This window comes from Rhagoletis pomonella, unplaced genomic scaffold (assembly GCF_013731165.1).
Source record: "Rhagoletis pomonella isolate Grant_MI unplaced genomic scaffold, Rhpom_1.0 Rhpom_scaffold_00005, whole genome shotgun sequence".
In the NCBI taxonomy this organism is placed as follows: Eukaryota; Metazoa; Arthropoda; class Insecta; order Diptera; family Tephritidae; genus Rhagoletis; species Rhagoletis pomonella.
This window is the reverse complement of record NW_023458559.1, coordinates 30,653,293-30,667,612: the sequence shown is the minus strand read 5'-3', so window position 1 is coordinate 30,667,612 and position 14,320 is coordinate 30,653,293. Positions and strand designations below refer to the sequence as shown.

General features: G+C 33.3%; 2 protein-coding genes across 2 annotated transcripts in view; both read left to right on the top strand.

The window, feature by feature from the left end:
* LOC118738827 (Ig-like and fibronectin type-III domain-containing protein 2) overlaps positions 1-9,231 on the top strand; it is a 138,061-nt gene extending 128,830 nt beyond the window's left edge. Inside the window, exons 18-20 of the mRNA XM_036469830.1 lie at positions 962-1,115; positions 7,669-7,694; positions 9,115-9,231. Of these exons, the coding sequence (XP_036325723.1) occupies positions 962-1,115; positions 7,669-7,694; positions 9,115-9,129 (195 nt within the window). The 3' untranslated portion in view covers positions 9,130-9,231. The remainder of the gene's footprint in view (positions 1-961; positions 1,116-7,668; positions 7,695-9,114) is intronic.
* Positions 1-14,320, top strand: part of LOC118740064 — an 806,655-nt gene that overhangs the window by 315,383 nt on the left and 476,952 nt on the right. The gene's annotated exons all lie outside the window — the stretch shown is intronic.

Sequence of the window (14,320 nt, the reverse complement as noted above, 5' to 3'; positions counted from 1 at the left end):
TATGTGTATATAAATACTTCAATTTAATGTTTTTAATGTGTATTTTTCCAATTTTCTTTTCTCCCTCTCTGTATTGTTTTTACTTTCATGATTTGTTTTTTTTTTGTATGTATATTTGATTGCGTGGCTTGGGCGCTGAAACAACACCGTACGCACCTACTTAACCAATTCGGTTTTATCACAATTTATTGCATATGTATGTATGTATATTTGTACCACCACAACAACAACTACGATGGCGATGACTGCTTGCTATACGCTTTGGATATTTGTGTTTACATGTGTGCGGCTAAAAATCGGCTTGCGGCGTTGAAATGTGAAAAACTTGCAAAAAAAAATCGTATACATTCAATGCTTCCAACAATGAAAATAAAACTGAAATCAACAACAAATGGCGCTTTTCACAACAACAAAAACGCAACAATAACGAACGCTATGAAAATGGCTAACGATGAAATATTGCAACAAAAAAAATGTACAATTGCGATGCTATCAAAAACAATACACACAATGGAATGGAATAAAAATGGCAATGTTGTGGAAAAAATATCACAACTGCTACTAAATGCCACCAACAATCCACTTACCTCACTGACAATATTTTCGCATTTGTTTTCTTTTTCGCTTTTTATGATTTTTATGCTTTAATCTTTCATTTTTCACATTTTTTGTTGCTTGTATTCCCTCACTCCCGCGCTCTACCCGTTTACTATAATTCACCAACCACAACTGCTGTTCTCCATTGTGCCATTTCCATTCAATGCGTTTTACTTTAACATTTGCTTTCATAATCCATGCACTATTTTCCCCATTCTGCTGCTGACTTCACTCGCCTTGACTTTTCGCTACAAAAATACGCCAACTGCTATTGAAATCTGCTTGGTTGGCAAATCCTGTAACCCCTTTGCGCGCTCTGCTCTCGCTGCTGTTTCACAAAAAAAAAAAAAAACAACGCACGCAGCTACCCACAGTGACATCTGCCATCACGCATGCGGGCTCCACCGCCCAACCAGCGCCGCGTGAGGGCATTGTCAACGATGCGAATGCGGACGCGCACACCCAATGCAACGAAATAAATCCGACAATTTATGAAGAGCTCAAACTTGGCCAAGAAGGTGCTGGATTCAAGAAACTTGTGCCATAAATGCCAAAATGTGCAATAAAACTCAAACACGCACAAACAAACAAACAAACACACACACACACAGAGACACACACTTGTGGAAAAAACAGAGTACACGCACAGTCAACATAAAATAAACAAAGTGACAGAAGCCACAGAGTTACAAACAAATAAAAAAAATGTCTCTCAGCTAACGGTGCAAGCAACAGTTAGCTACCGCATAGTTACATACATACAAACAAAAGGAATATCAAAGCTAACAAAAAACATGCACACGCACACATACACCCATACGCCTCCACACACAATCGTAGTTAGCAGCTGTTGGTATTTGTATTTGTATTTGTAAAATGTATTGCATTTGACGCTCGCTCGCTCACCTAGGCGTATACGTAACTTTTAAAATGTATGCAGAACAAAGAATAAATTCACTAAAAGAAAAAAACCAAACAAGCAAGCAGTGAAAAAGCATTAAATGCTACACAACGACAAATTGTGAAATATGAAACATAGTAGTTTTAACTAAAAAAATATATTATAACTAAAATAGTAAAAAAGTCTTAAAAAAATTCATGTATGTAGCTTAGCATAAAAAAAGGAAAACTAAGAAAATAACCAAACAGAAAAGTACTATATGTATTAATAAAAATCTACTTATGAAATAAGCAACGTCCACAAATCGGTTTAACTGTTTAGTTTAAGTAGCAAGTACATATCGTTGCTATTGTACACGATAGAAGCACCTAAACACACACACATACACAGCAACACACAATATATAGCAACAAATGTATGCTTGAGTGTAAGCTTTTTAGCTTCGTTTGTATAAAAATGTAATTTTATTGTTTATGAATTGTATATGAATGTATTTGCTTTAATGTATTATTATGTATTATAAATTTTTAGCTGCTAAATTTACATTAAAAACTAAACCAAAAAAAAAACTTAAATTTTCTTGTAGTTTGTTTCCAACCCACGTTGGGGTATTTACGAGATCAAGACGGTCTTTTTCACATTCGATAGCGAACACTCCGAAGCACATTCCTTGTCCCTCTCACTTTTCTCACTTTTACAGCAAACGTTTACCATTGATCGGAATTATAGTATTCTTACGCTGTGTATAAATAAAATTTCCTTTCCAGTGAGTTCGTGAGAAATTTAAGTAAATACTAGGAGTGCCAGTTACTGTCGGAATTCCACCGTTTTTCTACGTTTTTTCTGAAGCCCTGGTGATTTTTTCAAACATAGCACGACGATCAAGTTATTAGGCACAAAATTACTCAAAGGAAAATCTCCTGTTTTGGAACTAAAACGTAACTAAAAATTTGTATTTATTTTTTTCTTTTATTTTAATTTTAATAGCGTTAAAGTTTAACAGGGCAAAACTTTCTCCATAACCAATGTTTTTTACGAAAACTTTTTGGCCGTCAAACAAATTACCTTGGTCTGAATTATCTGAAATTTAGAACTGCAATCTGTCAAATGAGAGCCGGCGAGAAAATACAGGTCTTATAAAAAGCGGGAACTATTGGAAGCTGTGTACGCTGGACGAAAACCTGCAAAAGAGTGCCAAAAAAGAACAAATGAATGCGATGGATTAAGTTTTAATACAATTTTCAATTAGGATGACCCGGAAATCATAGTGCACTATATATCTCGCTAATTCTCGAGAACTTTTCAAAGTTTAGAAACTTTATGAATTTAGATAATTAGATACATTTCAATTAGTCGTCACATTCAGACAATTCGATACGTATTGATAGCTAAGTAAATGAATTTCAAAAACAGTAAATTCCGACAACTCCATAAGATTCGATAACTCTACCAATTTCGGCAACTATCGATAAAATTAGGTAACTGCGCGTTTCCAGAACTGGATAAATTTCGATAGCTAAAAATTGTACATATCTTGATATATATCGGTAACTCGATTTTGATAGCTTCATAAATTTCCATGTCTATCGACGAAATTCACTGGTAACTCGATAAAATCCGATAAATCGATAAATAGTGATAACTCGATAAATTCATGTAATTCTAGAAATTTTGATAACCCGATACATTTTGAAAATTCCAAAAACCTCGATTTCATAAACCGACAAATTTCGATAACTAGAAAAAAATTCGATAAATCAATATATATGGATACCTCGATAGTTTGAAAAAACTCCATATATATCACAACTCGATAAATTTCATTAACTCCATAACCCTGTATTGATTATTGAATATATGTCTTATAAAAAAAATTCATTAACTTAATAAATTTTTATAATCCGATAACTTGATAACTTTCTATAGCTAAATTCCTGATGACTGGATATACATATTTTGATTATTATCGAAAAATTTTAATGAATTTTCATACACTTTCAGTTTCCATAATTCTTATTTTATGTATGTAGATTGTTTTCAATTTCGCGTTTATCTTCACAATTATCTTTATTTCATAGTTGCTTTTCAAATACGAAGAGTAAAACAGCATGCGAAAACAACTGAAATTTAACAGGTTGCAACAACAACCACACATATATATGGAAATTTTTAAACGACGACTTTGGCCGCAATTTTCAGCCAATTTTGAAACCATAACAACTTTCCTCATCTACAGAAATATATGGGTAATTTCTTTACTTAGAAAATGCATTCAAGCAAAGTCTACAAACTTTAGCTGGCGTAATACTGCACAGATAATTTATCACTAAAATTAACCATCTCAGTACAAAAAATCAGCTAAAGATCTGAAAATTTGTTTACCGGCTAATTTTGGGTCATTGATTTCAAAAATACAATCAAAAATTTTATAGAACTCTTAGTTCAACCGTTATTCAGCGTCCACTGTATTGGACAGTGGTACTCTAGATTTGTAAACAGGGAAGTGATATCAATAATTTTTCTTTTTTTCTTTTGCGAAATATATTTCAAAACTGAGAGTAACATTTAACATTTATTTCGGATCTCAGTTCCACCGAAAAATAGTTAATAGAATATGAGGCCATTTATTTCACTGTGCAAAAATTTTAAGGTCATTGTCTCGGGACGGAATATTTCCAACTCAGGATGAAAGGCCTAGTCCTATTCAATAAAACCTCCAATCTTTTTGCAATCTCAGGTCAAATATCTTTTTGTATTATCATATTAGATTTGCAATTTTTCGCCTGAGTATTTTTAGAACAAAAAAAGAGCAGAGAGAAAAAGCGGTCTAAAATTAATATCGGATCGAAATGTATAGTTTGGGTATAGATACCAAAATCTCACGAGGAATAATTTTCTAGAATATTTTAACCCATTAGTTCTCGCAAGAAACGGTCCTGTTGATACCCTTTTTTGAGAGTTTGAATAAAATGGCATTTAGGAGATCGCTAAAGAGTTAAAATATTCTAGAAAATTATTCGCCAGAAAATTCCACTATCGGTAGTTAGATTTTTTTCATTCGCAATGCTAACTCAAAATAACATCTTGGCAAAATGACCTGATCTAGAAAAACGGTATACAGGTCTGTAATCTATGACCCCAAAATTAAGTTTACGTTTCTCGGTTAATCCTTTTTCTTAAGTAACTAAAAGGAAATTTTAGCCGAGTTGAGCGATATTTTGGTGCTCGATTACAACAAAAAAAAAAAACGAAGCTAATATCTCAAAAAGGTGATTACAAAATAAAAAAAGGCAGAAAAAGTTCTCGTACATCCTTAAATGAAAGTATGCACAGTTAATCAATAAAGTTTAGGTACAGAGATATTTTTTCCAATACGGGCAAATGTTTCGTAATTATTTTACTTTTCGAAAATTTTTTATAAAAATATGGCTAATTCTACAACATAATTCCCAAAAATCAGAGCTTCAAACCTTGTGCAAAATAAAAATTTCTGTAAATTTTCATTAAAATATTGCAAGTCTGAGATTTTTTTTATGGAGAAAATGAACGACACCATTAATAAAAAAATTTGCCAAAAATCATTGATAAGTCCTAGCTACCTCAGACTCGCACATTATTATACTAAAATTGAATGAGCTAAAAAACTGCATACCCAAATTTTTCTAAAGAGTGTAATTAAAAACTGTAATATTTTGATGAAGATTTGCAGAATTTGTTTTAATTTGGCACAATGCTTGGAGCTCGGATTTTTGGGGTCTTGGTCGTAGAATTTACCATATTTTTATAAAATATTTGCGAAAAATAAAATAATTAAAAAACAGTTGCCCGTATTGCAGAAAAGTCGCTGTACCTAAGCTTTATTGATTGACTGTAAATACATTTTTTTGATAAACTTGACACAATAATGCCCTAAAATGATAACAGAGCTTGCAGACTCTTGCTATTTAAGCAGTCAGTGAATTAAAAATATATTTATATCAGTATAACATATTCAAGTCAGTTAAAAATTTAATGATTTTTTTAGCGTTTAGTTTAAAAATTTCCCTTACATTTTTACGGTACATTTTCCTAAAGCAATACATAAGCAAACATAAGAGGATTATCTTTTCTTAGCCGGTGGAATAAATGTCCTTCCTAAGGCATATTTACTTAAAAGAAATTTCTTTTTCAATTGCCTACACATACGAGTACATACATATGTGTGTTTGCGTTTCCACACGAATCTGCCAAAATTCTGTCTATGCGACTGTGCAAATTCTTTGAATTGCATTTTAATGCCAACTAATGCTGCTAGTTGCAGTGACGCGAGCACAATGTGCGTTCAAAAGAGGCCGAAAGGTAAAAGGCATCATGCTGGTTGGAAGACAGCCAAACGATGGCAAATAACTAAACGGCAGAGATCGCTGTAGACAAAACCATCAAAGACAGTAATGCTTAGCAACGTAAACAAGCAGTTAAATGTTGCATACAGATAAGAGTTAAGTGGGCGTAGGTCAAGGGGTGTCGAAGACGATCGATGAGGAGGATTAGAGGATTAGAAGAGTCTTTAGTACCCTATGGTAGTGTTTCCAAGCAGGTAAACCAGAATAAATGAAGACTACTTGCGTTAAAGGAGGATTTCAGAGAAATTAAAAAGGATTTTGTGTTTAAAAATATCCTTCTGTACAAAATCCAGGATTCGAGATTTTTTATTTTGCATTTTTAGCAGCCAAGAAAGTTTGAATAAGTTTCACATTTTCCCCTTGACCCAAATAGCATAAATATACGCAAAGAATTATGACAACGCAGGCTGGGTGCGGTACCCAAGCTCTGGTTCTGAATTGTAATGGTACAGAGCTTCAAAAGCTTTCTATAATGTCTTGGCGTACCTCCGCCGGCCCTTTCTGATTGATGGAGCTGTAGTGAAGACCTTGGCCCAACAACACGTCCTCAAGGGGTCCTGTATCTATCCCCACCAAGTTCCAGAGATGCCTTTACTTGGCTAGTGACCTTACTGCAATAAAATGTTTGTGCTACATGTTGCTCGTATCTACAATTTCTATGAAAAATATTAGCCTGGGACGTAGTGTACCTGTGGACACCGTATTTACCATTTAGGTTGGTGGGTGTGGTTCGGCTTGCCTTGGAACTTTTTTGTCGTAAGAAAAATTTTGGTGCACTAATTATTTTATATTCATTATTGAAACCTCAAGCAGCGAAAAAGAGGTTAGGCGGGTCTAGCAGTTGTGAATGTTTGAACAATAAAGAAACTGTATGTTCTTTTTTTTTCTAAAAAAAAAAAGTACTCGCCTGATCACACACATATGCACTTATCGGCATGAAGCAATGCCATGCTATTTAAGTTCATTCATCCATTCACACAGTAATCAAAATCATACATACAGAAGTAATTGTGGCTTAGTGATTTCGACATTTAATTAAATCTATTGAAATATTTCTGTAATTAATATTTGGATAAATCCGCTATTTATTTTAATGTATGAACGCATATTTGTAAAAAAAAAGGGACAATGCCCCTTTATATTACCTTGCGGTCATTATGCAATCAATTTACATATTTATCAGCTTATTTTGATAGCTAGCTAAATACGTTCAATATGTATTTTGAATGGCATTATAAAATCAATCAACATGTCGCGACAGCACAAATAAATAGCGTAAAAATTCAATATATTTATGGAAACTTAAATTCCTTTAATAGATTTGTATTAAAAATCAAAATGAATGGGCGGACGAAACAAAATTTTTTTTTATACTAAATTTTCAAATAAACATAGGTCAACGGTAAAAAAATTTGGTCCAGCAAATAACTTGAATATTTTCTTCCTTATGGCAACGAAATGTATGTAGCTCTAAAAGCATTTCTTACGCTCACATAAAAAAAAAAACACAGTTCCTTCTTCAGTAATATCTTGAGACTTTCCCTTAGATATTCTTCGAGTGATGATGATACTATTTATGTAGAAGACAATAATTACTTATGTACGTATATCAAAATTGTATGCATATTGACAAAACTTCTAAGTAGAACGGTACGCTCGGTGTTTTCGCTTTACCATAAAATTATATTTTAGTAATAACTCCCTTGGTTGGTATAATTAATCAATGTTTTCCATGTGTTTTAATTGTTCTTCCTTGCTTTGCCTCTTCGACTGGATCTATAAAAATAGATGCTTTACGAGTTAAAGTGCACTGGGTAAGTACACTCAATTAAAATTTAAATTACGTTTTAATAAAATGTAGAAATTTTCCTTAAATCACGGCACAAAAAAATACTTTTGTTTTGGACCATTTCATAACCATTCAAAACATACGTAACCCATTATTAAGAAAGTATCCATGGGCGCCGCTTTTCAACAAATTATTGCCTTCGCGTTTAAGGAACTACCACATTTTATTTTAATTATATAGTTTTTTATTTATTTTGCTAGGGATTGAGTAAAAACAACGCCCTTCCCTAAGCGATCGTGAAATCAGTACTTCATGTTTGACTGTATCAACCTGTGAACTTCTTACGTCTCCTAATTCCTATGCGCCTGTAAAACGGCTAAACGTAAGAAATTTTCTATCAGACCACACAAAGTGCATTGAGTGTGTATAGGAGCTGTGCGTGCCATCTCAATCCATAAAATCACTGCTTGATGGACACAACGCCATTCTTAGGTCTCCAGACTAAAAATTCCTATCAATCTCAAAAAAATTTTCTCCGCCAATAATTACTTTTATGAATAATTGGGAAAACAATACAGCCGTGTGCTTGCAAGATAAATTTGAAGCCAACTGCACGGATGGCCCAGACTTTAATCTTAAATTAGGAGCTGAATACACTTGAAAAGCCTCTCACTGAAACCCTGTTTCACTCCAACAGACCAATACAGCGATTTCAAAGCAGAGTTCGCAGTTAAAAAAGGCTGCACTTTGGCTTATTGGCTCTGCTCTTAACGTGCCTACGGCAGTTATATGCTGTGATAGAGAAGCCAGTTAGATCATTGGACCGCTGCGAAACCTAGTCAATAGTAGACTTAGAATGCAGGCAAGTCCTAAGCAAGTTGAGTACTGAATTTTCCATGGCAAAAGAAAAACTGTCTGCATTTGACTATCGTAGCAGGCGTCGATCAATCCTGATGTTTTAATAGTATAACCACTTGGTTATATTTCAAGGCCAGTCGACGTAAACGAAACGAGTCCCTCATACGGGCTCATTCGGCCTAAGTGTGCGTCTCTCCTTTACTGGTAACAGGCAGCTAGTTCAATCTCTTCTATTCCTTTTCTTGGTACTAATTAAAACAATATCATTTTAATCAAACATTTTACTCTCAACGTCAGCTTATAAATATCAAACAATAATCGGCCATCGCCTTATCTAACGATATTGCAAAAACCATACTTTATTATAAAATTTTCAAATTTATTTTTAATTTTTCTGCCCAGCATTTTTCATGCATTTTTTTGCCTTCGCTTTGGAACGTCAACAAGCGCTTTTCCTTAAATTTCACCTTCAGCCAATTGTGCCTGCATTTTCTTTATTTTGATTTACGCTCTCTCTTACTCTTTAATATTTCCCTACTACATACAACCACATTCACACGCTCTTATCCATTGTTTATTTATTACAGGCCTACGAATTTTAATTACCAACGCCAATGGCCATTAGTCTTGCGAGCTCAAGCATTGGGCAACAGTGAACCACCGGCGAAGAGGAGGCAGCAGTTAGCAAGCAAAGAAGCAGCGGTGGAGCAATGGATTGCACAGCAGACGGGCAATTAAAAACTAAGTGAATGCTTAAGAGATGGGCAAAAAGCCAGTAGTAAGAAAGAAAGAAAAAGGGTGACAAATGCTTTTATAGGGCGTCTGTATGTAGTAGAATAAAGCGCGGTGTTGACAAATAAAATAGCTAAAGAATGCGCGCCAAGCGAAGCGACAGCTTAGCACCCACACCATTGATTGAACGGTTGACAGTGGCAATCAAAGTGAAAAAAAAAGAAATAAAGACTTTGAAATACATTTGTATGCCTATTAAGGGTGTCCTTTTTACGAATTCACTGGTTGTTTTATGAATAGCCTCTCATAAAAGTCTCGAAAAACTAAGCTATAGCAACAAATTAAAAGAGCTCAAATCCAAGGTAGAGACACACCAGCAATATCAAAAACAATTTTTTTTTTTTTTTTGCAATCATAAAGATAAAAGAACACACCTAATGCTACATTACAAAAAATTTCGCTTAATTTTTTCAAATTTCAAATTTCTTGCTATGCACTTCGACATTTGCCTTTGATTTTTATAATACCAGGAATTTTTTCCTCGTTTGAAGGTCACTACTGGTAAAAATTTTTTCAGCCACTGCTGCCATTTTATTTCTTGCCCACGTGCTTTCTACTTAAAGCAGCTCAATTGTTGTTTTACAATTTCTAGGAAGCTTGCACTGCTCTTACGCAAGGTCTTCGCGTGAGTTTACCTTATTAACTTACAATGCACACAAATTGTTTGCTTTAATTTCTTTTATGTGTGAATAAGTAAAATTTTTAATGATTTCATTTTACATGTAAATATATTCAGACACATGAATATGTATGTAAGCATGTTACGATGTAAGTTTAGTTACGCAAAACTGTAGCGCGAAGTACGAAGTTAAATAAGCGTTTGTTTATAAATGTAAAAATAATCGAACGATCATAAATATAAGAATTTATTTGCGAAAAAAATAAATACTTAAATAATTTTTGAATTATTTTATATGATGCACGATGTGGTGATTGGAGTCTACGGTTCGACATTGCGTATGCGTAACACATGTAAGTAATGGCTGTGAACAACATTAGACTGGGTCGAGAAACGACATATGCGAGCAGTGGAACAAAATTTTTTGCTCATTATGGACCGTCGCGTAGTTGTGCCAAACAGGAATTTACTGTTCTGAGCATTAATTTTTTAGTCCAATTTTTAAATTTTTATTTGTTTGTATTAAATTTTTTAGTGAAAAGAACAAAGAGAGTAGCAATTTTGAAGAAAATTGATTCTCTTCTTTCTGTAAATAAATTTTACTAAAACTAGTTAAAAGTAACTTTAGAATTCTCCCAAAAGGAAAAAATTTTAAATTTATAAATATAATTTTTGACGTAGAATACGTCTTACGTTTCGGTTTGGATATATTGCTAAAATATTGTGGTTGTAATTTTTAGAGGCAGAAAAATATTACATTTTTGGCTACTCTCATAGAAATTTATGAAATAAGCGAACGTCAAATTTGAAAAAATTAAGAAATTTTTTTTTTTTTTTAATTTTCTCGATGAAAACTCACAACAACCTAAGTCTAAAAATATATTGTTGCACACCATTTTAAATCTAGTCTATAAATCCCCTTTCAAAATATATTTGTTTTCTAAGTCGGATGAAGACTAGTCAAGCTGTTAGAGGAAAAGTGCAGCAAGCACGAAAATAATGTTTTTTTTTTTAATAAAATAAAAATGGAGGGTACAGGAACTATAACAAATCTACAGCCTAAACTATGTTTTGTCTCGGGTGTATTTTTTTTATAGCTCCGTGCAATTAGGATATTATGGATATCAATCAAAATGGAAGGTTGCCACCTCTTTTAAAAGTTCAAATTGAATTAAGAAAATTAAATAATTTAAATATGTATCACAATAAATAAAAAAGGTTAACATAGTTTTCATTTTAAAATATTTTGAACAGCACTGAAAAGTCGAATTTGATTATAGTATGCTCAAGTTATACGAAATATCAAAATATGGGCGTCAAAGGAAGGAGTATTAAAGAAATCTTTAGTTTGAATATTTAGAATATTAAAGAGGGTTGCCACCTGTTCAAAAGGTTAAAATCCAATTATTTAATAATTTAATGGAATTATGAAAAGATAGGTATCAAATGAAATGACTTTAAAAGGGCGTTATTTCTGAACCATAGTTAAGAGGGTTTCCAAGTATTTAAAAAATTAAATTTATCTTAATTCACCAGGTAATTGAAATGAGTATCACAATGTCAAACGCAAGAGGTTTACTTATACATATATTAAGCATATTTTGGAGGGTTGCCACCTGTTTTAAAAGTCGAATTTAGCTAACTTATACACAAGTCGGAAGACGAAGGACATTATCTTCTAGGACTTAAGTTAATATTAAATATAACACAAATTTCTGCGGTATCTATGAAAAGAAACAAAAATGAACTGAAGTAATGACAGATGGCGCTGGTCAAATACTAACTCATAGATAGATGCTCGTGATATGTTTGGAGTTAACGTGGGTCTGTTTCTCTGTTGCTAATTAATAAGGGCAACACTGGTTTTGGTGCGGCAAATGTTTAAGCTATTTTTTATAGACTTTTTTGTGCTGATTAGAAATCAACTCCTTTTTTGTTATCAGATATAGTAGCCTAGAGTTCTAGTTTTTGTTTCTTTGCTAAAGCTTCTAAAATATTGCCAAAAACACGATTTTTTGGATTTTGACCTCGTCTTTCTCAAAATCTGGAGTTGATGGAAACTTTATACTTACAGATTCGTAATAAGTACGAAAATTCTATCAAAAACTACTTTAACATTTGCTGCACAAAAATTTTTCCCATTTTTTTTTTTTTGGTCTGTGTTTTAAATATTTTGTATTTGTACATATTTGTTTATTAAATTCAAACCAATATAATCAAAACAAATATTTCATGTACAGTTTTTAACTTGAATGTGCTCTAAATAATATCGAGTATATATGATAGTGGCACCGTATTTTTGACCGATTTGAATCTTTTATGATATATTTAAATAAATAAATTTAAAAATAATTGTTAAATATGATCGAAAAAATAAAAATCAGAGACAGAGCAAATGTGAAGATTTTTATTTTTGGATCATTGAAAAATCTTAATTTTTTATTTTTATTTTAATTTTTGAAATTAATAGAAGTCGTTAAATTTAGGTTTTTGTTTCTTCGGACAAAAATGATTCCTACTTTTGGATTTTAATTTTCTCGATCATTTTTATATTTACATTTTATTATAAAGATCATAACCGTTATGGTACCTGATAAAAATTAAAGATAATGCTGAAAAGTTGATATAAAAATAAATAATCCAAAAATAACGATTATTTTCCATCGAAAATAAAAACAAACCATAGAATTTCCTTTGATCAGAAAAATAGAAATCCTATTTTAGAGATTGAATTATGATTTTTATTTTAAAGATCAATACCGTTACGGTCCCTGCCCAAAAACCGCTTATTTGGTCACAGAGATAATCAAGAAGAAGAAGACCTCGTCTTTGCACAGTGGAAAGAAGTTATATTTATTCGTTTGGGTTCGTGTTCATCAAACACGTACCAGTGTCACTTCCTAAGGAAAGTCTTTTACCTGCTTTACAACTTCACCTTTGCAGTAACTAGCTTCTAGCCCAATTCCCTAAGTGATAAATTATATGCGTCTTGAAGGGAAATTTATACTGACAGGAATGTTTTTTAATTAATTAAAAACTGTTGGCAATTAGCGCTAATATAACTGACGGCTTGTTCTCGTTCATTGCATAAAGATGTCATAAATATTGTTTTGTTAAAAAAGAAATTATAAAGATAATTGCAATGGTAAGTACTACGCTGGGACTAAGTTTGATCACAAGAGAGCATACATGGCGTATGAGTAACAAAATTTGCTACTAAAACAAACAACCCACAAAATGAATAATCTAATTTAACAATCCATTACCATTTTAGCTTTGACAAACGCGTACATGACGTGTACAATCACTTTTGTAACAACTTTAACGAGAGTCTCAACTACAATAATAGGTAAAGTGAAGTGGCAAAGGACGTTTGCACACCTCCTCATTGCGATTTAATGGCTCGAACGTACTCAAAATTAAATTTCCTGTCGGTGTGCTGGCAAGTCAATAAATTTTAGTGCAGTACAAGGCCGAGAGTTATAGAGAGCATGAAAAGGGAAGTGGAAAGAGATGGCGACTGGGAGGCAGTGTAAAAGAGAGTAAGAGGAAGCGTGTGTATGACTTGATGTCGAAAGGAGTTTTTGCATTTCAGTGCATACAGCAGTGTATATGTATACATATATACCTATATATGTTTGCATGCGCTGCTCTAACCTCCGTACATACTATATCATGCCTGTCGCCTGCTCAAAGCCAGCTTCTCGGTCTGATTGCACTATTAAGCTTGGCCATTCATTTCTTCTTGCATGCGTGTACGTATATATGTACGTGCAACATAGGCGCACTCGTGCGTTTGCAAGCGCATCTATGTGCAGTAAATTCTCACTTCCGCTAAAAGCTCATGTGCAAGAGCACATCTTAACGCGCGTCTACATGTATTCACACAACTTAAAATTCACTTGCACTTCCATGTCCACCATGGGCTGCTCCACATTTGATGCCATTAACTCATTGCCATTGAGTTTTTCCCGCCTCATAATTTCCCATTAAGGGTGTGTGATTCCTTTTCGTTAGCCGCCGTTGCCGCTGCTGTGGCTTATTCAAATGGCCTGATTCACTTACCACTCTGCTTGGTTAGACTGACCGCAGTGCCGTCTCCTGCCCGTTGTCTGTCTTTCATTTGAATTATACAAACATACACACGCACACTTAAGCGCAGCCACATATTATGACTATTAACTCTTAGTGGATTGGCTTTTCGGTGGAATTTTTTGCTTTTTCAGTTCTTAGTTTGTTTGTTTTTCTTTCGCTCATTTCTGTTGGCTAATAAATTTTTCTCCTTAATCACTTTTGGCTGTTTCAGTCAGTTTTCGGTCCAGCACTCGGACTTTACTCTCCCGCTGCGCTACTGCTGTGCTGTATATGTGTGGTCAATTAAA